General features: G+C 42.5%; 1 protein-coding gene across 1 annotated transcript in view; it reads right to left on the bottom strand.

The window, feature by feature from the left end:
• Positions 1-22,282, bottom strand: part of LOC109920136 (vasoactive intestinal polypeptide receptor-like) — a 133,865-nt gene that overhangs the window by 27,126 nt on the left and 84,457 nt on the right. The window contains exons 5-6 of the mRNA XM_048614386.1: positions 16,757-16,854; positions 2,851-2,980 (exon numbers count right to left, since the gene is read on the bottom strand). Of these exons, the coding sequence (XP_048470343.1) occupies positions 2,851-2,980; positions 16,757-16,854 (228 nt within the window). The remainder of the gene's footprint in view (positions 1-2,850; positions 2,981-16,756; positions 16,855-22,282) is intronic.

Genomic DNA, 22,282 nt, shown 5'->3' with positions numbered 1-22,282 from the left:
ATAGTTTCTAGGTCCTCACCTGCTATAACCTTCTTGCCATTAGTTTTAGGCATGTTACTTGTGTCTTCCACTAAATAACTGTTTAATGTCTCGGCTATTTCCTCATTCCCAGTTATTAAATTGGCCTTCTCATCCCCTAAAGGACCAATGTTTACCTTCGCCACTCTTTTACGATTTACATATTTATAGAAACTTTTGCTGCCTGTTTTTATATTCTGAGCTTGTTTACTCTCATAGTCTATCTCACTTTTCTTTATAACTTTTTTGTGGCTTTCTATTGGCCTTTAAAGATTTCCCAGTCTACTAGTTTCCCACTACTGTTTGCTTTTTTGTATGTGTGTTTTTTCAATCTGATACTTTCCTTTATTTCCTTAGACATCCATGGCTGGCTCTCTCTTTTCCTACAGTTCTTCCTTATCACTGGAATATACTCCTGCTGAACTCTGTGAAAAATCGTTTTGAAAGTCCTCGACTGTTCCTCAATTGGCCCACCATAAAGTTTTTGCTCCCATTCTACCTTAGCTAACTCCTCCCTCTTTCCTTCATAGTCTCCTTTAAGCACAGGACATAGGTACTGGATTTAACTTTCTCACGCTCCATCTGCATTTTAAATTTAACCATACTGTGATCGCTCCTTCCGAGAGGATCGCTAACTGTGAGATCATTAATTATTCCTGTCTCATTACACAGGACTAGATCTAGGATAGCTTGCTCCCTCGTAGGTTCCATTACATATTGTTCAAGGAAATTATCGCGGATGCATTCTATGAACCCCTCCTCAAGGCTGCCATGACCGACCTGGTTTGACCAATCGATATGTAGATTAAAATCCCCCATGATAATTGCTGTACCATTTTTACATGCATTAGCTATTTCTATGTTTATTGCCCGCCCCACCATGATGTCATTATTTGGTGGCCTATAGACCACACCTATCAGTGACTACTTCTCCCTGCTATTCCTAATTTCCACCCAAATGGATTCAACGTTTTGTTCAGTCGAACCTATATCATCTCTCACTACCACCCTGATATCATCCTTAAAAATCAGAGCAACACCACCTCCCTTACCTTCCTGTCAGTCCTTCCAAACAGTTTGATACCCCTGGATATTTAACTCCCAGTCATGACCATCCTGTAACCATGTCTCTGTAATGGCCACTAAATCATACCCATTTGCCATGATTTGCACCGTCAACTCATCCACCTTGTTTCGAATGCTCCGAGCATTCAGATAAAGTGCCCTTATGCCAGTTTTTGCACCTTCTTTTTGGGTCCTATTACCTCCATTACTAACAGCTCTTGAGTTCTCCTTCCCTTTAACTTTTTTCCTAATTTTCAATGGAGTTGAAGCTTCCTCGTCACCTGCTGCTTTGCCTTACATTAATTGTTATTCTTCCTCTACACTCACTTCTCCCTTCCCCCCTACTTACTAGTTTAAAGTCCTCTTAACCACTCTATTTACCCTTTTCGCCAGAACACTGGATCCGGCCCTGTTCAGGTGGAGTCCATCCCAGCGGTATAGATCCCTCCTGTCCCAGAACTGATGCCAGTGCCCCATGAAAAGGGAACCCTCTTTCCCACACCACTCTTTTAGCCATGTGTTTACTTCCCTGATCGTCGCCTCCCTATGCCAATTTGCACATAGCTCGGGCAGCAATCCAGAGATTATGACCCTTGAAGACCTGTTTTTTAATTTTGTTCCTAGCTTTTCATAATCCCGAAACAGGTCTTTTTTCCTAGTCCTGCCTATGTTGTTGGTACCTACGTGGACCACAACAACTGGATCCTCCCCCTCCCTCTCTAGTATCCTCTCAAGCCGGTCAGAGATGTCTTGCACCCTGGCAACAGGCAGGCAACACACCATGCGGGACTCTCTATCCTGCTCGCAAAGGATACTGTCTATCCCCCTGATGATGGAATCCCCTACAACTACAATCGGTCTTTTTGTTTCCCCCTCTTGAATGGCCTCCTGGGCCATGGTGCCATGGTCAGTTGACTCATCCTTCCTGCAGCCCTGTTCCTCATCCACGCAGGGAGCAAGTGCCTCATACCTGTGGGACAATGTCAAGGGCTGCGGCTCCTGTGTTCCTGTCTGCAGGGTCCCTCTACCTGCCTCACTCGCAGTCACACACTGCTTTCCCTGCCAGCTGATCGAATTAACATTAGTTAATCTACCAGGTGTGACTGCCTCCTGGAAAATGAAGTTTCCTTTTAAATATTTATACTGAGTTCTTCAGATTTTTTTTAAACACTTGCTCAGAGATGTTAGGACACAGCCCTGGAGTAGGATAGGGCTTGAACCAAGGACTTCTTCGCTCAAAGGTAAAGACACTACCTCTGTGCCATAAGAACTGGGGTCCCACAAGAAGCAGGTGTAGCAGGTTTGATTAGTAGCTTGTTGGCTATCCTGGGGCACAAAGAACTAGGAGAAGGTCAGAGATACAGCTTCAGTTTTCCATCTGATCTAGTTCAAAAAGGCACGTACTGAGATTAATACTAATGTTTCAGATGGAAATGGAACCAACCCCCATTTCAATTCACCATGAAGATTGTTCATCCTTGTGAGCAAAATATATCAATTGGGCTGTACATAACCTGGGACTGATCCACTATCACCAGCTACCTGCCTTGGGGGTAGAATGTGAGAGTTCACCCCCTTGAGTGTTATGGTGCCATAATTAGGAACTAAAGATGAACCTGACCCTGATTCATTGTTTAAATATAAAGTCCATGCTGAGATGGATTACATAGATTGATGATTACTGGGATCCCTGCAGAGACTTCAGAGTGCCTGAACTCTGAACTCACTGTGAACTTTCTTTAGGGATCCCCACAAAGTTTCACTTACCGTAGATAGGGTGCACTGGTCCAAGTCAGTGCCAAACAGCACCACATCCTTAACAAACACAGCAATGGCTCTCATAATGAAGGAAACAAACAGGTTCATGTGGATATAGTTCCTGGTGCAGTGGAGCTTTCTGTGTCAAAGACAGTTAAAGAAGTGTTAAGTTAAAGAAGTGTTATAAATAAATAAAATGCCTTAAGTTGAGAAGCCTCCAATCTGTTTTTCATCTTCTAATCTAATCTCTCTATATTCCTATAAACCAAACTTTCCCACCAACTCTCTGAAGTGAACTTTCCCACAGTATCCCTTAATGCTCTCCCTATTAGCATTGTGGCTCAACCCACAGCAGGTGAACTGCAGTGGTTCAAGAAGGCAGCTCACTACCACCTTCTCAAGGGCAACTAGGCATGGGCAATAAATGCTGGCCCAGCCAGCAATGCCCACATTTCACAGATGAGTAAATAAATTTTTAAAAATCCCACCATATCTCTCAATCCCACCATATCCCTCAATTCTGCCTCTCTACCATAACCCTCAGTCCCAACATATCCTTCAATCCCATCAGATCCATTTCCTTTGATCCCACCTTCCAATCTTCCTGGCTCAGGAAACATTCGTAAATTGACCCTGAGAATTTACAGGGTTTGACAAAGAAGAAAAGAAGGTCTGGGGCATGGGGAGGCTAGAGGGTTTGCAAGTGGGAAGATGTCACGGGGTCGGGGCTGAGGAAGAGGTCATGGGAGAGAGAGGTTATGGACAAGTGAGGTGATTGTGGAGAGTAGTTCTGGGGGATGGGAGTTGTGGGTAAAGGAGGTTGGAGGGGGAAGGGAGGAATTGAAGAGGGAATTTTCAGGGAAAGAGATTGCATTAGAGTGAAGAGGCATAGGTGATAGGTTGGCAATAGGGGTTAAGGAGAAGATCCTGCTGCCCCAGAAGATACGTCGAAAAACCTTTAGTTGCTGGAACTCACAAGTCTTCACTTTCTTTAGCTGTTAGGTTTATTGTGAAATGCAGCCCACAGCCATTGAACTTAAATAGCTGTTAGAACATGAGGTACCCAGCTTCTCAAACAAATTATAACAATTGACCTGCTGTTCTACAGTGGGTTATTTGGAAATTGCAAAATCTGCCAAAGTTAAGTCAGAATTTGATGCATTGTTGGCAGCTTAGGGTTAAGTTTCATCTTGTTACCATTTTGACTAACACCCCATTCTCCTATTTGTTGGAGGATGTTAAAACTTACACTGTCTCCCCCCACTCCCAATAATTTTTGGAATTTGTGCACGGAGCCTAAAGAGATAGGAGAAGTCCTTAATGAATACTTTTCTTCGGTATTCACAACTGAGAGGGACCTAGTTGTAGAGGAGGACAGTGTGAAACAGGCTGGTAGGCTAGAGGAGGTCACTGTTAGTAAGGAAGATGTGCTAGGAATTTTGAGGAAGTTGAAGATAGAAAAGTCCCCCGGGCCTGATGGGATTTATCCAAGGATTCTATGGGAAGCGACGGAAGAGATCGCAGGACCTTTGGCGATGATCTTTTTGTCCTCACTGTCCACAGGTATAGTGCCAGAAGATTGGAGGGAGGCAAACGTCATTCCCTTGTTCAAAAAAGGGAATAAGGATAACCCTGGAAATTACAGACCAGTTAGTCTTACGTCAATGGTGGGCAAATTATTGGAAAGGGCTCTGAGAGATAGGATTTATGATCACTTGGAAAGGCACAGTTTGATTCGTGATAGTCAGCATGGATTTGTGAGGGGTAGATCATGCCTCACAAACCTTATCGAATTCTTTGAAGAGGTGACCAAACACGTGGATGAAGGTAGAGCAGTGGATGTGGTATACATGGATTTAAGTAAGGTGTTTGATAAGGTTCCCCATGGTAGGCTCATTCAGAAGGTAAGGAGGCATGGGATAGGGGGAAATGTGGCAGATTGTCTTCTAAGGGTCAGCCAATTCTGAATCCAAAGGGTGGTAGTGGACGGAAAATATTCAACATTGTGCTCAGTTACGAGTGGTGTACCACAAGGATCTGTCCTGGGTCCTCTTCTATTTGTGATTTTTGTAAATGATTTGGATGAAGGAGTGGAAGGGTGGATTAGTAAGTTCGCGGACGATAAGAAGGTGGGTCGAGTTGTGGATAGTGCAGAGGGCTGTTCTAGGTTACAAAGGGACATTGATAGGATGCAGATTTGGGCTGAGAAGTGGCAGATGGAGTTTAACCCTGAAAAGTGTGAGGTGACAAGGTGTAGAGCTGGATGAACACAGCAGGCCAAGCAGCATCATAGGAGCAGGAAGGCTGATGTTTCGGGCCTAGACCCTGCTTCAGAAATGGGGGAGGGGAAGGGGGTTCTGAAATAAATAGGGAGAGAGGGGGAGGCAGATAGAAGATGGATAGAGGAGAAGATAGGTGGAGAGGAGAGAGACCGGTCAAAGAGGCGGGGATGGAGCCAATAAAGGTGAGTGTAGGTGGGGAGGTAGGGAGGACGGACAGGTCAAGGGGGCGGGATGAGGTTAGTAGGTAGGAGATGGGGGTGGGGCTTGAGGTGAGAGGAGGGGAGTAGAATTGTGAGTTCAGGTTGTGGATCCTACGAAGAATAAAAAACAGGAGAGGTCCTTTGCAGGTCTGGGAGAGGGAGGCTCTGAGCTGGGGTAGGCTTGATCGTAGTGCCAGGAGATGCCTGCGCATTGCTGCGAGTGTGTGTTTCAGGAGTCACAGGGAGAAATGCTTCTGAAGGGTCTCAATGTTCTGAATGTGAGGTGATTCATTTTGGAAGGAAAAACTTGAAAGCAGAATACAGGGTTAATGGAAAGTTTCGTTGCAGAGTGGAGGAGAAGGATCTTGGGGTTCATGTCCACAGTTCCCTGAAAGCTGCCACCCAGGTGGATAGAGTTGTTAAGAAGGCGTATGGTGTGTTAGCTTTTATTAATAGAGGGATTGAGTTCAAGAGCCGTGAAGTTATGCTCCAGCTATACAAAAGCCTGGTTCGGCCACAGCCGGAGTATTGTGTCCAGTTCTGGTCACCTCATTACAGGAAAGATGTGGAAGCATTGGAAAAGGTGCAGAGGAGATTTATCAGGATGTTGCCTGGAATGAAGGGAAGGTCTTACGAGAAAAGATTGAGAGAGCTAGGGCTTTTCTCTTTAGAACGATGAAGGATGAGAGGTGACTTGATAGAGGTGTACAAAATGATCAGAGGTATAGATAGAGTGGACAGCCAGAGACTTTTTCCTAGGTTGGAGGTAGCTATTACGAGGGGGCATAGTTTTAAAGTGAGTGGAGGTAGATATAGGGGAGATGTCAGAGGTAGGTTCTTTACTCAGAGAGTGGTCGGGGTGTGGAATGCATTGCTGGAGAGGGTAGTGGAGTCGGCCTCATTAGGGGCATTTAAGCAGCTATTAGATAGGCATATGGATGATAGCATAAGGTAGGGGTGGAGGTTAGATAGACCTTAGGATTGGGGTAGAAGTTTGGCACAAACATTGTGGGCCGAAGGGTCTGTACTGTGCTGTACTGTTCTATGTTCTATATCAGCATTTATTTTCAGAAGATTGCAACAAACACTTTTTGCTTCAGTTGGAATGCCACCTTTACTGTAGATATTGACAGTACATTGTCACGAGGGTCAAGTTGCAGTTAATTACAGATGGATCAGAGTGGACATCTTGAAGACATTTGATGACTTTAATGAAACACCAAGTGAAGGGAAGAATATCATTTTGTATTAATAATGGTGACTCACTTCAATCTCAAATGCTAAAGTGAAGGAGAGTGCATGTGATGAGTTTTATTTAAAATTCCCTTCAACAGCAAGCAAATAATAATTTTGTCACTGTTTTTCCCTGTTGGGAAAACAAGAACAAAGTCAATTTAATTATCAGCATACAGACTCTTGAATAAAGTTTCCTTCCCTCTTGCTCCAGTGATGCCAATTATGAAGAATGTTCCATATCAAAGAGCAGCTCCATAGAAAATTAAAGCTTCAGACTGCCCTTGGAAATGCTTTGAGAACTACTCAATTCAAGAGATTGTTAACAGAGTGAGAAATTTTGTTTTAAATTACCCCTGTGGCCAAGATACATCTTTCCTTTGCAAATATAAAACAAAAATCAATAAAAAATCAGCGCAATACAAGTGAATGAATTTTCTGAAACCAAATCCTAATTTGGAGATGAATGAAATATATTGACAACGCAGTTAAGCTTCATGTGTTAAACATATCAATGAGAAAGCCAGTACTCACAATGATAGATGAATGAAAATCCAGATGCCAACTCAGTCATTCTTATATGAAGATGGGATATGACATGAAAATATGTAAGAAATACTTAGTTCACAAATTATTGCAAAGAGGATCTAACAGTGTAAACAATACAATTTAAATTGGCAAAATGCACATCATATTAGATTATGGGAAACATACTGCTCAAGGGAAATACATGGCTCACATCATCCTTTCGGAAATTGAACAGTTCATATGATTCAACGACAAGCTGCAGAGACCTAGGAGGTAATGTTCTATTGTACATGCTGCCCTTCTGTTGCCTGGGCTGTGATGTCGCTTCAAAGATTCCTGTTGTAACTTCACCATTGCAAGTGAAAATACTTGGGCAACTTCTTATCAGGCATTCAGAAGTTTAGTTTGAAACCATTTATATCTGTGTGATAGAAGCACATAGATGTAATGTGGCTGAGTGTGGATGAGCAGATGTTGTGGCCTACAGTCCCCTGTCTTATGCAGGGAGCAATGAGTGGGAGAGTTGTACATAGTTTAAGCTAAATCTGTATCACCTGTTTAGAGTTTCATGTAGGTACCTTATGCGAACATACACAACAAAGTGTGGAGCTAGAGGAACACAGCAGGCCAGGCAGTATCAGAGGAGCAGAAAAGTTGACTTTTCAGGTTGGGATCCTTCTTCAGAAATGGGGGAGGGGGAAGGCAGCTCAGAAATACATACAGAGAGGAGGGGTGGGGCTGGGGAAGGTGATCGGTGAGTGCAGGTAGGCAGTGGTGGGGATTGGTCAGTGAGGTGGGAGAGAAGATGGATAGGTTGTGTCAGGTCAAGGAGGTGGAGATGAGAGGAAGGGTTGAACATGGGATGAGGCCTTCTCCAGTGTCACAATGATAACACCCGGAAACTGGAGGAGCAGCACCTCATATTCCGCCTTGGGAGCCTACAGCCCAATGGCCTAAATGTGGATTTTACCAGTTTTAAAATCTCCCCACCCCAGCCTCATCCCATGTCCAAGCCTCCCTCCCATCCCCGCCTCCTTGACCTCACACAATCTGTCTATCTTGTCTCCCACCTCACTGACCAATCCCCACCACTGCCTACCTGCATTCACCTATCACCCCTCCCGTCTACCTTCCCCAGCCCCACCCCTCCTCTCTCTATTTACTTCCCAGCTCCCTTCCCCCCCTCATTTCTAAAGAAGGGTCCCGACTTTCAACTTTCAAACATCAGCTTTCCTGCTCCTCTGATGCTGCCTGGCCTGCTGTGTTCCTCCAGCTCCACACTGTGTTATCATCTGCAGTTGTTGCTAACCCTTGTGTGAACATGATGGCCTTAGCCATGGCTGAATGTAACACTCTTAACTCTGAAGGAGCAAGTTGTAGATTTAAAATCCTCCCCAAGAGTCTTGACAGTTCAGGGCAGTACTGAGAGAGCACTTTTCAGGCCATTATCACATTGCTCTTTGTGATACTTTGCTATGCACAAGTTAGCTACTACACCACACTGATGACACTGAGTGAGTTATACACCACTATGGGAAACTCTTTTGTGCTAATGGATTTTGAGGGGGCATTTCAGAAGGTGAAGGAAATTGCTGTGTGCACAATGATTGGCAATCACCAACCATTGTTACCTACACCTTGTTCATTCCCTGATACGTACAGTTGTGAGTAATTTTCACAAATCCTCATTAGCTCCTTTTGTGTTATACTTCAATTGAGTTACTGGTTAAAATTGAGTTAAGCCGTGCTCTCTGCAAAATACTCACATAAACCTGCAACACAGCCTGTCAATTCTGATTATTCACAACCATCCTCACTGCTTACATTGCTACATTTAGTTGGGTTCAAATGTGGAGGGGCAAATGTACGAATCCTGACAGGGTGCCTCACTGTAATAGCAACTGTACTTTGAGACTAGTTAATCCAGGGTACATGAGTACAAATTCCAGTGAAATTGATTTTGAAAGACAAACCACAAAATTTAAAAAGCTGAAGTCAGAATATGAAGCTATAAAATTATTGCAAAATGTATATTGTTCAGGATTAAGAAGAAATGTCACCCTTACAGAGCTTGACCTGATTTCCGCATTCTATAGCCTAACTATTCATCAGTCTTTCAAATCCTTGAGCTTCTTTTGCAATCAAACAGATCATGGCTGTATTTTAATTCCATCTACCCACCTCAGATCCATTGTGCTTAATATCCAAAAGCTATCAATTTCAGTTTTACAATTTTTCATTCACCCAAACCTCAACATAGTCATACAGCATAAACAGACCCTTCGGTCCAACCAGTCCATGCCAACCATGTTCCAAAAGCAAACTAGTTCCACTTGTCTGCATTTGGCCCATATCCCTCCAAACCTTTCCTACTCATGAACTTATTCTAATGTCTGTTAAAAGTTGTAAATGTACCTGCATGTGCCATTTCCACTGGCAGTTCATTCCATACATGAACCACTTTCTGTGTAAAATAATTGCTCGTCATCTCAAAAGAACAAAGAACAAAGAAAATTACAGCACAGGAACAGGCCCTTTGGCCCTCCAAGCCTGTGCCGATCCAGATCCTCTATCTAAACCTGTCACCTATTTTCCAAGGATCTGTATCCCTCTGCTCCCTGCCCATTCATGTATCTGTCTAGATACATCTTAAATGACGCTATCGTGCCCGCCTCGACCACCTCCACTGGCAACGCATTCCAGGCACCCACCACCCTCTGCGTAAAGAACTTTCCACGCATATCTCGCTTAAACTTTTCCCCATTCACCTTGAAATCGTGACCCCTAGTAATTGAGTCCCCGACTCTGGGAAAAAGCTTCTTGCTATCCACCCTGTCTGTACCTCTCGTGATTTTGTAGACCTCAATCAGGTGCCCCCTCAACCTCTGTCTTTCTAATGTAAATAATCCTAATCTACTCAACCTCTCTTCATAGTTAGCACCCTCCATACCAGGCAACATCCTGGTGAACCTCCTCTGCACCCTCTCCAAAGCATCCACATCCTTTTGGTAATGTGGCGACCATAACTGTACGCAGTATTCCAAATGTGATCAAACCAAAGTCCTATACAACTGTAAGATGACCTGCCAACTCTTGTATTCAATAACCCGACCGATGAATGAAAGCATGCCGTATGCCTTCTTGACCACTCTATCGACCTGCATTGCCACTTCAGGGTACAATGGACCTGAACACCCAGATCTCTTTTTAAATCCTTTTTAAATCTTTCTCCTCTCACCTTAAAAATATGCCCCTTGGTTTTGAACTCCACCATCCTGGCGACAAGACCCTTGCTATTCACCTCATCCATGCCCCTCATGATTTTATAAACCTCTATAAGGTCACCCCTCAATCTCCTACACTCCAATGAGAAAAGTCCCAGCCTATCCACCCTATCTGTATAACTCAAACCTAGACGGTGGGAAGACCAAATTCCATATTTCCATTTAGCTGTTAGGATTAGGTAATGAATTCTGTCCTTGTCACTGATGTCCATATCCCAAAATTAAATTAAACAAATGGAAACAAGATTCTCAGAGAAGTCAGTGACATATTTGACAGAACTCTTGGGCTTTCACCAATGACCAGGTTCAAGATTGTGACAATTTACATCACATTAAAGGTTTAAATTATCCTCATTAAACCTGACACATTTATCACATCAGTGGATGGTAACAATAAATATGCTTTCTATCAAAATATGAGTGATGTATGTGTAGCTGCTGGATAGAATAAGCTTTAATATAGATTAATAGTTTCATTTATATTCACTGTACAAATTTAACTTTAATCTCTATATATTTCCTACTGCAGAGAAATGGCTCCCAATAGCTTCACAATATAAGCTGAGGAACTTGTTCACAAAAAGTAAATCTTGATTATCTCTGTGTCTACTGTTTCTATAGCAACAAAACTTCTGTTGCTTTAACAATAAAAGACTCGCGAATGCTGGCATCTGTGGGCAGAATCTTATGGAGACAACTGTGGTCTTGGTTACCAGGTGGAGAGTCAGTGAGACACCGCATTGATTCTTAAGAAGTTCCATCACATCATGTTCATCACTCAGGCGCTCAACTGGACAGCAGCAAGCCTTCCTCTGGGGAATCAAGGAGCTGGGTGGGCGAGGTTGGCCAGAAGTCACACCTGCTGAGAGCTAATGACCAATCAGAGATCAGCTGTGTTTATGTCCTCAGTAGTGCCACTAGGGGGAGATGGCAATGGCTGCTGCTTGTACTACCACTCATTGTTGTCTCAATCAAGAAGGGGGACAGGTGGCAGTAGTGATGGTGATGGAAGGAAGTCACACTGGGACCAGTGGAGGAAGTGATAGCAGGAGGATGGCTCTCCATGGATTCATCCCCATCTTGGAACTGGTTCCTTCAACCAGGCGCTGAATGCCTTTAAACGAGGTGCCTTGCCCAGAGCCTTCAAACAAACAGACAGGTTTTGCTTGTTTTGCTTCTCAAGCCCACTACCTGCTGCAAGGTTACTAAGAGATCCAGTGGGATGCGACCCTTAAGTGCACATCAACTATCCAGTTAAGAGCCTCAAATGGTGGCAGGTTCCCATTTCAGACCTAGTCTGGGTAAATCAACATTGGGCATGTGGGAGTATTTCAAATGGTAGTTGATAAGAGTTCAGAAGCAGCATGTTTCTGCGAGAATGGCAAGTTACATGAACCATGGATGGCCAGGGATGTTATGACCATGGTCAGAAAGATAAAGGAAGCATACATAACGTCTAGGAGGATGGGAACTGATGAAGCCCTTGAAGCATATAAGGAAAGTAGGAAAGAACTTAAACAAGGAATTACAAGGGTTAAAATGGGTCATGAAAAGTCATTAGCAAATAGGAGAAGGAGAATCCTAAGGCTTTTTTTACACATATATAAAAATCAAGACAGTAGCCAGGGAAAGGGTTGGCCCACTCAAAGACAAAAGAGGGAATGTATGTGTGGAGCCAGAAGAGGTAGGTGAATGAATAATGTCCTAAACGAATACTTTGTGTCGATATTCACCAAAGAGAAGGAATTGGTGGAGGATGATCTCAGGGAAGGGAGTGTCCAATTTCTAAGCCAAGTTGCTATTAAAAAGGAAGAGGTATTGTCCATTTTAAGAAGTATCAGGGTAGATAAGTCACCAGGTCCTGATGGGACCTATCCCAGAATATTGAGGGAGGCAAGAGAACAAATTGCTGGACCATTGACAGATATCTTCGTATCCTTTTAGGCCACAGGTGAGGTCCCAGAGGACTGGAGAATAGCCAATGTTGCCCCATTGTTTAAGAAGGGTAGCAGGGATAATCCTGGAAATTACAGACCTGTGAGTCTCATGCCAGTGGTAGGGAAATTATTGGAAAAGATTCTCAGGGATAAGATCTATACACATTTAAAAGCAAATGTACTTATTAGCGGTTGACAGCAGGGTTTTGTTTAGGGGAGGTTGTGCCTCATTAACTTGATTGAATTTTTTGAGGAGGTGATGAAGATGATTGATGAGGGAAAAGTGATTGATGTTGCCTACACAGACTTCAGTAAAGTCTTTGACAGGGTCCCTTATGGCAGATTGGTACAAAAGGTGAAGTTGCATGGTATCGGGGGTGTGCTGGCAAGATGGTTACAGAACTGGCTTAGTCATAGGAGACAGAGGGTAACGGTAGAAGGATGCTTTTAAGACTGGAGGGTTATCACTAATGGTGTTCCACAGGAATCAGTGCTGGAAGCTCTGGTGTTTGTGGTCAACATAAAATGATTTGGAGAAAAATGCAGGTGGTCTGATTAGTAAGTTTGCGGACAATGCAAAGATTGGCAGAGTTGCGGATAGTGATGAGGATTGTCAGAAGATACAGAAGGATATAGATCAGTTGGAGGCATAGACAGAAAGATGGCAGATGGAGTTTAATCCGGACAAATGTGAGTTGGTGCATTTTGGAAGGTCAAGTAGACAGGGAAATTATACAGTGAATGGCAGAACCCTTAAGTGTATGGATATGCAGAGAGATCTGGGTGTATAGGTCCACAGATCACTGAAAGTGGAGCGCAGATAGATAAGATAGTAAAAAAGACTTATGGCATGCTTGCCTTCATTGGAAGGGGTATTGAGTATAAGGACAGGCAAGTTATGCTGCAGCTTTATAGAACTTTAGTTAGGCCGCACTTGGAATATTGCATACAGTTCTGGTCACGACACTACCAGAGGGATGTGGAAACTTTGAATTGGGTACAGAAAAGGTTTACCAGGATGGTTGCCTGGTATGGGGGATTTTAGCGATGAAGAAAAGTTGGATAGATGGGGGTTGTTTTCACTGGAATGCAGGAGGTTGAGGGGTGACCTGATAGAAGTTAATAAGATTGTCAATGGCATGGATAGAGTGGAAAATATGAGGCTTTTTTCCATGGTGGGGGAATCAATTACTAGGGGACACAAGGTTCAAGGTGTGAGGGGGGCAGTTTAAAAAGATGTGCGAGGCATGTTCTTCACACAAAGGATGGTGAGTGCCTGGAACGCACTGCCAGAGGAGGTGGTGGAAGTGGACACAATAGCAGCATTTAAGAGGCGTCTGGATGAATACAGGAATAGGAAGGGAATAGAGGGATACGGATCCTGTAAGTGAAGACTGTTTTAGCATGGAAGGGCAAAATGTGTCAGCGCAGGCTTGGAGGGCCGAAGGGTCTGTTCCTGTGCTGTATTGTTCTTTATTCTTTGTTCTCTACACTGCCACCAATAAAATCTAGATAACTGCACCTCAAAGGGCCACGTGTTCTAGTGTGGAGGTGGATAGACCCCTCAGGTCTAACTAGGAAAGTTCTCTCATAGAAAACAAACCATTGCTTATTGCATTTCTGCAACTATTTACATGTGACAAAGAAATGCTTTATATTCCGACAGAGACTGTTGGGGGGATCTCGCCTTGGTCTGACTCCTTCAAGCTCCTTAGTTACTTGCCTCAATGGTCCTAATGACATTATCACAGTGGGTGTGCTTATAGTGTTCAGTGAGAATTAATATTTCCAGATCCATATACAATAGACACTGGAAGGCAGCAGGGTTCCCACATGCCACTCTCAATCACCTGTACCACTTTCAGAAAAGTCATACCAGACTCGTAACATCAACTCTGTTTTCCTCTGCACAGATGTTGCCATAGTTTGTTGAGTTTTTCCAGCATTCTTTGTATGTGCTGAATTATTTTGTCAGTAATGTTTGTGGGAGTTTGCTGTGCACAAGTTGGTGATCATATTCCCCCACATCACATCAGCAATGATTCTGGAGGACATGTGGGTTACAAAATGGAAAAGGCTCTTTTTACTTCCCCTGCATTCTAGCAAATATGCTTCCAGTAGGAGCTAATACTAACCTGATTCCAATCCTCATTTCTCACCTTTGCTGTCCTGTTTACTAACATCCACTTGCAAATTAGTTTCTGCAACTATCAGTGTATGGCTGAGATTCGAATTTGAAATGGGCAGCCACTGCAACTAAAATATGAACTTTCACGTCGCTATGTCATGATTATGTGCTAGTGACAAATAAGTCTCACGTCAAGGCAACTTTATTCTCAGGGTAGTGGCAGGTGGAAGATGCAGTTCAGTTCAGCCTTAACCCAACTAACTGAAATACATAAAACAACATTTCTTCATCGCATAATTAAATCATCATCTTCACTCTTCTATCCAGTGACAACTGAAATATTAATGAACTTGATGAGGTCTCTCTGAACTTTTGGTTCCTCCATGTTTAACGTTCACATGGTGGGAGAATGATAACCTTTGATTTAGGCCTGGATTTTCACCAAATCACACTGGCTTTTAAAATAGTGGGCAGGACCCAATTCAAGGAGTTTGTGTTTGATTGACAACTCTATTAGATCATCATAAGTTTTTTTTTAAAAAAAGAATGTCAATTTCAAAGACATCCTGAGGTCTGCCATTATTGGTTACTCACTAAAAGTGGAGGCCCAGGTAGACAGGATAGTGAAGACAGCATTTGGTATGCTTGCCTTTATTGATCAGTGCATTGAGTATAGGAGTTGGGAGGTCATGTTGCTGCTGTACAGGACATTGGTTAGACCACTTTTGGAATACTGTATTCAGTTCTGGTCTTCCTGCTATAGCAAAGATGTTGTTAAACTTGAAAGAGTTCAGAAAATATTTACAAAGATGTTGCTGGGATTAGAGGGTTTGAGCTCTAGGGAGTGGCTGAATAGCTTGGGACTATATTCCTTGGAGTGTTGGAGGCTGATCGGTGACTTTATAGAGGTCTATAAAATCATGAGTGGCATGGATAGAGTGAATAGCCAAGGTCTTTTCCCCAGGGTAACAGAGTCCAAAACTAGAGGGCAAAGGTTTAAGGTGAGAAGGGAAAGAGCTGAAAGGCAACAAAGGGGCAATTTTTTCACACAGAGGGTGGTGCGTGTATGGAAAGAGCTGCCAGAGGAAGTGGTGTTGGCTAATGCAATTACAATATTTAAAAGGCATCTGGATGGTATATGAATAGGAAATGTTTAGAAGGATATGGGCCAAATGCTGGCAAATGGAACTGAATTTATGCTATCTGGTCAGCCTGGATGAGTTGGACTGAAGGGAGTATTTCATGCTGTACAATTCTATGATTCTATGAATGGTTATCCATAGATTTCATGGAGATTATAAAAAGGATTTGGGCAGTATGGTTTAGGGTTAGGGTTAGGGTTGTGGGGAAATATGAGGGGAGATGGAGGGACACAGAGATATGAGGAGGCACGGAGATGGCGTGGAGGTTATGAAGACATTTGATGGAGGGGGTAACTGGTTGCACAGGATGACAGATGGGGATTTGAAGGCTCGACAGTTATGTGTAAAGCTGGGTTAACGATTTCATTTAGTCCCCACCTCCTTGGCACAGAGCATTGGTGGGCACAAACCGTTTCACAGGAGGTGGATCTGATAAGCCGGTTTCCAGACTTAATCTTTCCACATCTCCCTCAAAAATCTGGCCTGGGATTCTCAATATTTTGGCACGGGCAGAGTACTGGCAGACTGGAGCCATATTAAATGTATAAGTTTTTATGGGTAGGGAGGAGGGTAGTTTTTGCATCACGGGTTGAGAAAGCTTGACTTGCTCTGCCAGAGTAGTGTGACCATGTCAACTTTTAAGAATGAGCTTGGTTACTGATTTTCAGGAAAAGGAGGTAGAATGGAAAATGGGGACACAAGAGGAAAATAAACACCAACATTGACCAGTGGAGTCAAACAAACTAGCTCCACGTTGCACTTTCCAAATAGATTACCCTCTTGACCCATTCTGTCCAAGCCAATATTTCTTTATTTTTCTTCATTTATTCTTATCAATCTACTTTTCAGATAGTTAACAGTTTCCAAACTGAAGGTGACTGGGGATTAGCCCGTCTCTCTTTCTATAATAGATTGTGACTGAACAAGCAGACCTTCCAAGAGGTGAGGTGGAATATTAAAGGCTATAGGACAGTGAGGAGAGCGTGATTAGACTAAGTAGGATATTAATGCGTATAAGATATGGGATGAAGAGTGGGGTTCGATAAGGTGGAATGTGAAAGGTATGAGTGGGAAGGTGCATGTGATTGTTCTTGTCAGGAAATAAACAGAGGCAGTCTGTTTCTGTCCTCTAACATTCTCCAATTGTATATGGTGTGTTGTAATTTTAGTGTAACGATTACCTGAAGAAACACAGAATGATCAGTGCCACACTGAGGAACAGGAGAGACAGACTGTGGCCAACTGTGTAGCTTATCTTCACGGCCTGCAGAAATAGTCCCTGGAGAAAACAGATTATAAGAGAGATGAGGAAATCCTATTGATAGCAAACAAACTTGACAGTATAACACAGCAAGAGGGAGAGTCTGGTCTATTCTGGTACCATGGTGACATAGAAAACGTACTATAAAAGTTTTTGATTGTTTGATATTTCTAACAAGAATATGTGTGAGTCCCTCTCCAATTTTCTGTTAATTTCTGTGACAAGAAGACAATTCCATACACCCCTTTCCAATGGCCCCACACAAGGATGGGTATACTGTATTATCCAGTACTAAATCCTCAGACCCAAGAGACTATGCAAATCTTAAGCATTTTACGATTGTTTAAGAATGGATACAAAGGAGGCTGCACGGTATTAAAAAAGGATCATTTCACCAAATTGCTCTATGTGAGTCCACTGCCCTCATCTGTCCTGTGCCAGAAGTCTCCCGGTAAAATTGCCAGCAATTACTTTTCACTGGCATTTGGCACCTGAATAATGTGACTCTCCCATACCCAGAGCGTTAAAACATTCCGTGGCTGTCACAGAGAGGAGCTGCCAGAGTTGTGTGCAACAGTTGTTGATGCAGTGTGTGTCTGCACCACTCTGAGGAACCAGCAACTGTTCAACCCATATTACTGTTGACATTGATCTACAGCCAAACTAACTGCAATGTGGGAGGTCAAGGAAGAAATGTAGAACATTATGCATGATCTAATATATAGTTTAAAAAAAAATACATATCATAAAATTAAAGAAATAAGCAGTAAAAAACCATAAATCATAAGATACCAGGTTATAGTCCAAAAGGTTTATTTGAAATCACAAGCTTTTGGATTCCCTCCCACCCCCCCACCTTTGTCAGAAGCAGTAAGAGAGGCACACAGACACAGAGTTTATAGGCAAAGAGATCAAAGGATCTTACAACTGGTGTGAGTACAGTGAACTAACATAAAATGGCTGATGGAAAACTATGTTAAAAAGGAGACACAAGTTTTGATTGACTAAGATGCAAATTCCAGGATCTGTTTCTAGTCACTGCTCTGAGATAATTTAAGGTTTTATCAATGTTTGCCTAACTTTCCTAACTTCAGTCAGGTAGAGATACAAAAGGCGACATCTCAGGTCAGACAGTGAAGCGTAGGTGTGAGGCCTCGTTCAGAATCTGTCTCTGAGTTGTAACCTGGAATCAGGCTGGTTTTATTCCAAAGTCAGGAATTTATGAAATGCCACACAAATGACTGTGACACAAAATGTGTGTTTTTTTGAACAAAATAGAATGTATCTGCAAATAAACAAACATCTTGGATGAAATGATTCACCCCAAAAATTTATATATGTGTGTGTGTGTTTGCGTATGTGTTGTCTATCTCATACACTGCAGACTATGACAGGGATGCCCCAAGGCATGGCATATTGGCAAGGCCATGCTGACGCTATGAAAATGGATGAATGGACACTGCGGAACAATTGCCAGACAGGAATGTTCCCTGCAAGTTGGGGAACATTTCGGTGGTCAAGGGCCTCTGACCTTCGGGTAAGCGTCCTCCAAGGCAGATTTTGAGATACACAACAATGCAGAATCGAAGAGCAGAGACTGCTAGCCAAGTTCTATACCCATGAAGACGGCCTCAACCATGATCGTGGGTTCATGCCGCACTACAGGTGACATCACCCCACTGTTCTGTATCTGTGAAATCTTCCTTTATGACCTGTCTTGACAGCATGACCTTTCTCTCTCTCTCCCACACACACTCACACACACAGACACAGACACACACACACATACAAATCAACTGAAACTTGCATCTCCTTTCTAACAGAGTTCTCCATCAGCCACTTTATGTTTGTTCACTTCACTCACACCAGTTGTACGATCCTTTGATCTCTCTGCCTATAAACTTTGTGTCTGCGTGCCCTCTCTCATTGCACCTGACGACACAGTAGTGCTCTGAAAGCTTGTGATTTCAAATAAACCTGTTGGACTATACCCTGGTGTTGTGTGATTTCTGACTTCGCCCATCCCAGTGCAACACTGGCACCTCCACATCAAGAATAATAACCAGGGCATATTTTAACTATCCCAAAATTAATTGGCCTGAAAAGGTAGGAATATGAGAATAAGGGAATTGAGTTCCTACATGCCTACAGGATCTTACCTAATCTAGTCTGTAAGAAGCTCAATAAAGGAAGATTTACTACTAGTGGCTGGGTTTTTAGATGCCTTCGAAACTAATCGCTTGAATTCTCTCCCCATATCTTTCCGTCTCTACCTCATGTTCTTTATTTATTTCAGAACCCCCTTCCCCTCCCCCTTTTCTGATGAAGGGTCTAGGCCCGAAACATCAGCCTCTCTGCTCCTATGATGCTGCTTGGCCTGCTGTGTTCATCCAGCCCTGCACCTTGTTGTCTCTTATTTCGTAAAACCTATCTTGTTTACTAAACTTTTGGTTTCTGCCTTAACATTTTGTGCCTTAATTTTTCTGCCTTAACATTTCATCATTTAATTTTGTGTCATACTTTGCTTTATAGTGCCCCGGGGTGTTTTACATTTTTAAAGGTGTTTTATATGTTGTTGGGTCAAATAATGAACAAGTATAAATAACTAGAAGTGGAAGTAGGGGGATATTTTGGCAATATAAGGGGAAGCAATGGCCCAGTGGTATTATCACTGGGCTGTTAATCCAGAGACATAAAAACATTCTGGGGACCTGGGTTCGAATCCTGCTACGGCAGATGGTGGAATTTGAAATCAACAAAATATCTGAAATTAAGAGTCTAATGATGACCGTGAACCCACTGTTGATTGTTGAAAAAACCCATCTGGTTCACTAATGTCCTTAAGGGAAGGAATCTGTCATCCTTACCTGGTCTGGCCTACATGTGACTCCAGACCCACAGCAATGTGGTTGACTCTGAACTGCCCTCTGGGTAATTAGGGATGGACAATAAATGCTGCCTGGCCAGCGAAGCCCTCCCCCCATGAATGAACAAAGAAAACAAATTAGTGACCACACTTCACTGAATAATTGAAAATTGTTTAAGTATATCAATGGATACAAACTTATGAACATGCATGTAGGAACAAGAATAGGCCACTCAGCCCTTTGAGCCGGCTCCACCATTCAATAAGTTCATAGCTTTGATTTTAACCTCAACTCTATATTCCTGTGTATCCCTGATAATCTTTCAGCCCCTTGGTGATAAAGAATTTATCAATCCCTGTCTCAAATATATTTAAAGATTCTGCAAGCATTGTCTTTTGAGGATTGGAATTGCAAAGATTCTCAACCCTCTGATAACTTTTTTTCCCCTTATCTCTGTTTTAAACGGGTGACCCCTTAGTTTTAAACTATGATCCCTAGTTCTAGAAACACTCTTTCCACGTTCATGCGGTCAAGCCCCCTCATGATCTTATATGTCACTTCTGACTCTAGTCTAAACTCTACAGGGTACAGGCCAAACCTGTCCAGACTTTCCTGATAAGTCAATCTGAATCAGAGTAATAGGTTAGAGAAAGGTCAATTCTGTGAGAATTGAACTGTAGAAAATAAAATGGTTAACAATATTGGCGATCAACAGGAAAAATTCCAAATGGTATTGCATAGAATCCAAGAAAAATACATTCTACGAAGAAACAAGAAGAAGTTAATACTAATTAATTAATTAATATCAAAGGGAAAGGTTGATGGTAGAGAAAGTAACACAACTTTAAATGGTCATGAAGAAGCTAAACCAAACACTCAGGTTGAGTTCTATAGGTATAGGGTTGAAAAGTTTAGAAATCTTTATCAAACCTTGGACAGGCCATGCTTTTAATTCTGTACGCAGTCCTGGTGATTAAAGTAGAACAGACAAAGAGGCAGTGGAGAGGCTCAAATGAGATTTAAAATGATAAGTTCAGAAATACAGCAGAAAGGATGGACAGACTGGGCCGCTTCCTCCTTGGAAAGAATTGGCTGATCTAATAGAGGTCTTTAAGGTGACGACAATTTTTGATATTGTAGACACATGGTAATCGCTTCCAGAGTGAGCAGAACTGCAGGCCATAAATATAAAATGGTCTCTAAGAAGACCAATGGAAAATTCAGAAGAAGGTTCTTCACCACGAAATTTGTGTGATGAATGGATGTGTGGCCACAAGGAATAGTTGAGCAAAATAGTACAAATGTATTTAAGTGAAAGCTAAGTGTATGAGAGAGAAGGCAATAGGAGGTCAGCTGATAAGCTTTAGGTGAGGATAGATCAGAGGACGGTTGAATGGAAAATAAATGTTACCATGGGCTGGTTGGTCTGAATGATCTGTTTCTGTGTTGTATAATTTATGTAAATCTATAAGAGGTAAAGTTAACCTGCATTATGTGCACAAAGCAACAGCAAATAGGAAGAGCAGTGCACAGTTATTATATGAGATTGACAAATACTTTTAGAAAAATTCAAAATTTAGGAGTCACTGAATAATAACAGAAGTCAGAGACTATCCAATTCTTTTTCTATTAATTGTAAGTCTTTAGTCCCAACATTAGAGTTCCTGATTAATATGGCAATCTCTCTTCAACAACGAATTCACTACAGCCACAGGAATGAGGTGAGGAATTGTTCAGTGGGGAAGAGTGTTAGGAACCACAAATTCAAAGTCACCAGATCTTTGCTGCCTTACCATAAATCATCTCTTAAACTACTCAAACACCTGTATTCCAAAATGTTATTTGCTGAAATAGTTGTTCCCAGTGTCTGATCACTCACTCACTTATTTCCTCAGGTTACTTTTTGAATGTAACCCTCCCTTCACTCTCGGGCCTCAGTGTCCTTTAGTTCTTCTGTTCTGGATAAGTTGACAGTGGTGGCCAAGGTTGACATGATCGAGTCCCTTCAGAACCTTTCATCAAAGGGTTGGAGAGGAGGATGTAGGCCACTTGCTGCAAATCCATTCCAAGGACAAGGGTTTAGAAATATGTCTTGCTGATAACCTAGTGGTGCCAGGACGCTTGCTTAATGATGGTAGTATCTACAGCAGTGTGCCCACCACTATCCTGATCATTTAGGCTTATCATTCAAACAAGCATCTGCCCAATTCAGCATGATACAGATGTCATAACGTGTTCTGCTATAGCTACATAACAACTTCGCCCTTTTTAAAATTCATTCATGGGATGTGGGCGTCACAGGTTAGGCCTGCACTTATTGCCCATCCCTAATTTGAGAGTTAATTACATTGCTGTGGTTCTGGAAACACATGTAGGCCAGACCAGACAAGGATGGTAGTTTCCTTCCCTAAAGGACTAAGTGAAACAGAGAGTTTTTTCCTGACAATTGACAATGGTTTGCAGGTTGTCATAGAAGACTTTTTTTTAGATTTAATTCAAATTCCACCATCTGTCATGTTGGGATCTGAACCCAGGTCCTCAGATCATTTCAGAGATAGTAGGAACTGCAGATGCTGGAG

The sequence above is a fragment of the Rhincodon typus genome, chromosome 30, assembly GCF_021869965.1.
Source record: "Rhincodon typus isolate 14 chromosome 30, sRhiTyp1.1, whole genome shotgun sequence".
Taxonomy (NCBI): Eukaryota; Metazoa; Chordata; class Chondrichthyes; order Orectolobiformes; family Rhincodontidae; genus Rhincodon; species Rhincodon typus.
The sequence above is the reverse complement of the archived record's forward strand: the minus strand, read 5'-3'. Positions and strand labels throughout refer to the sequence as shown.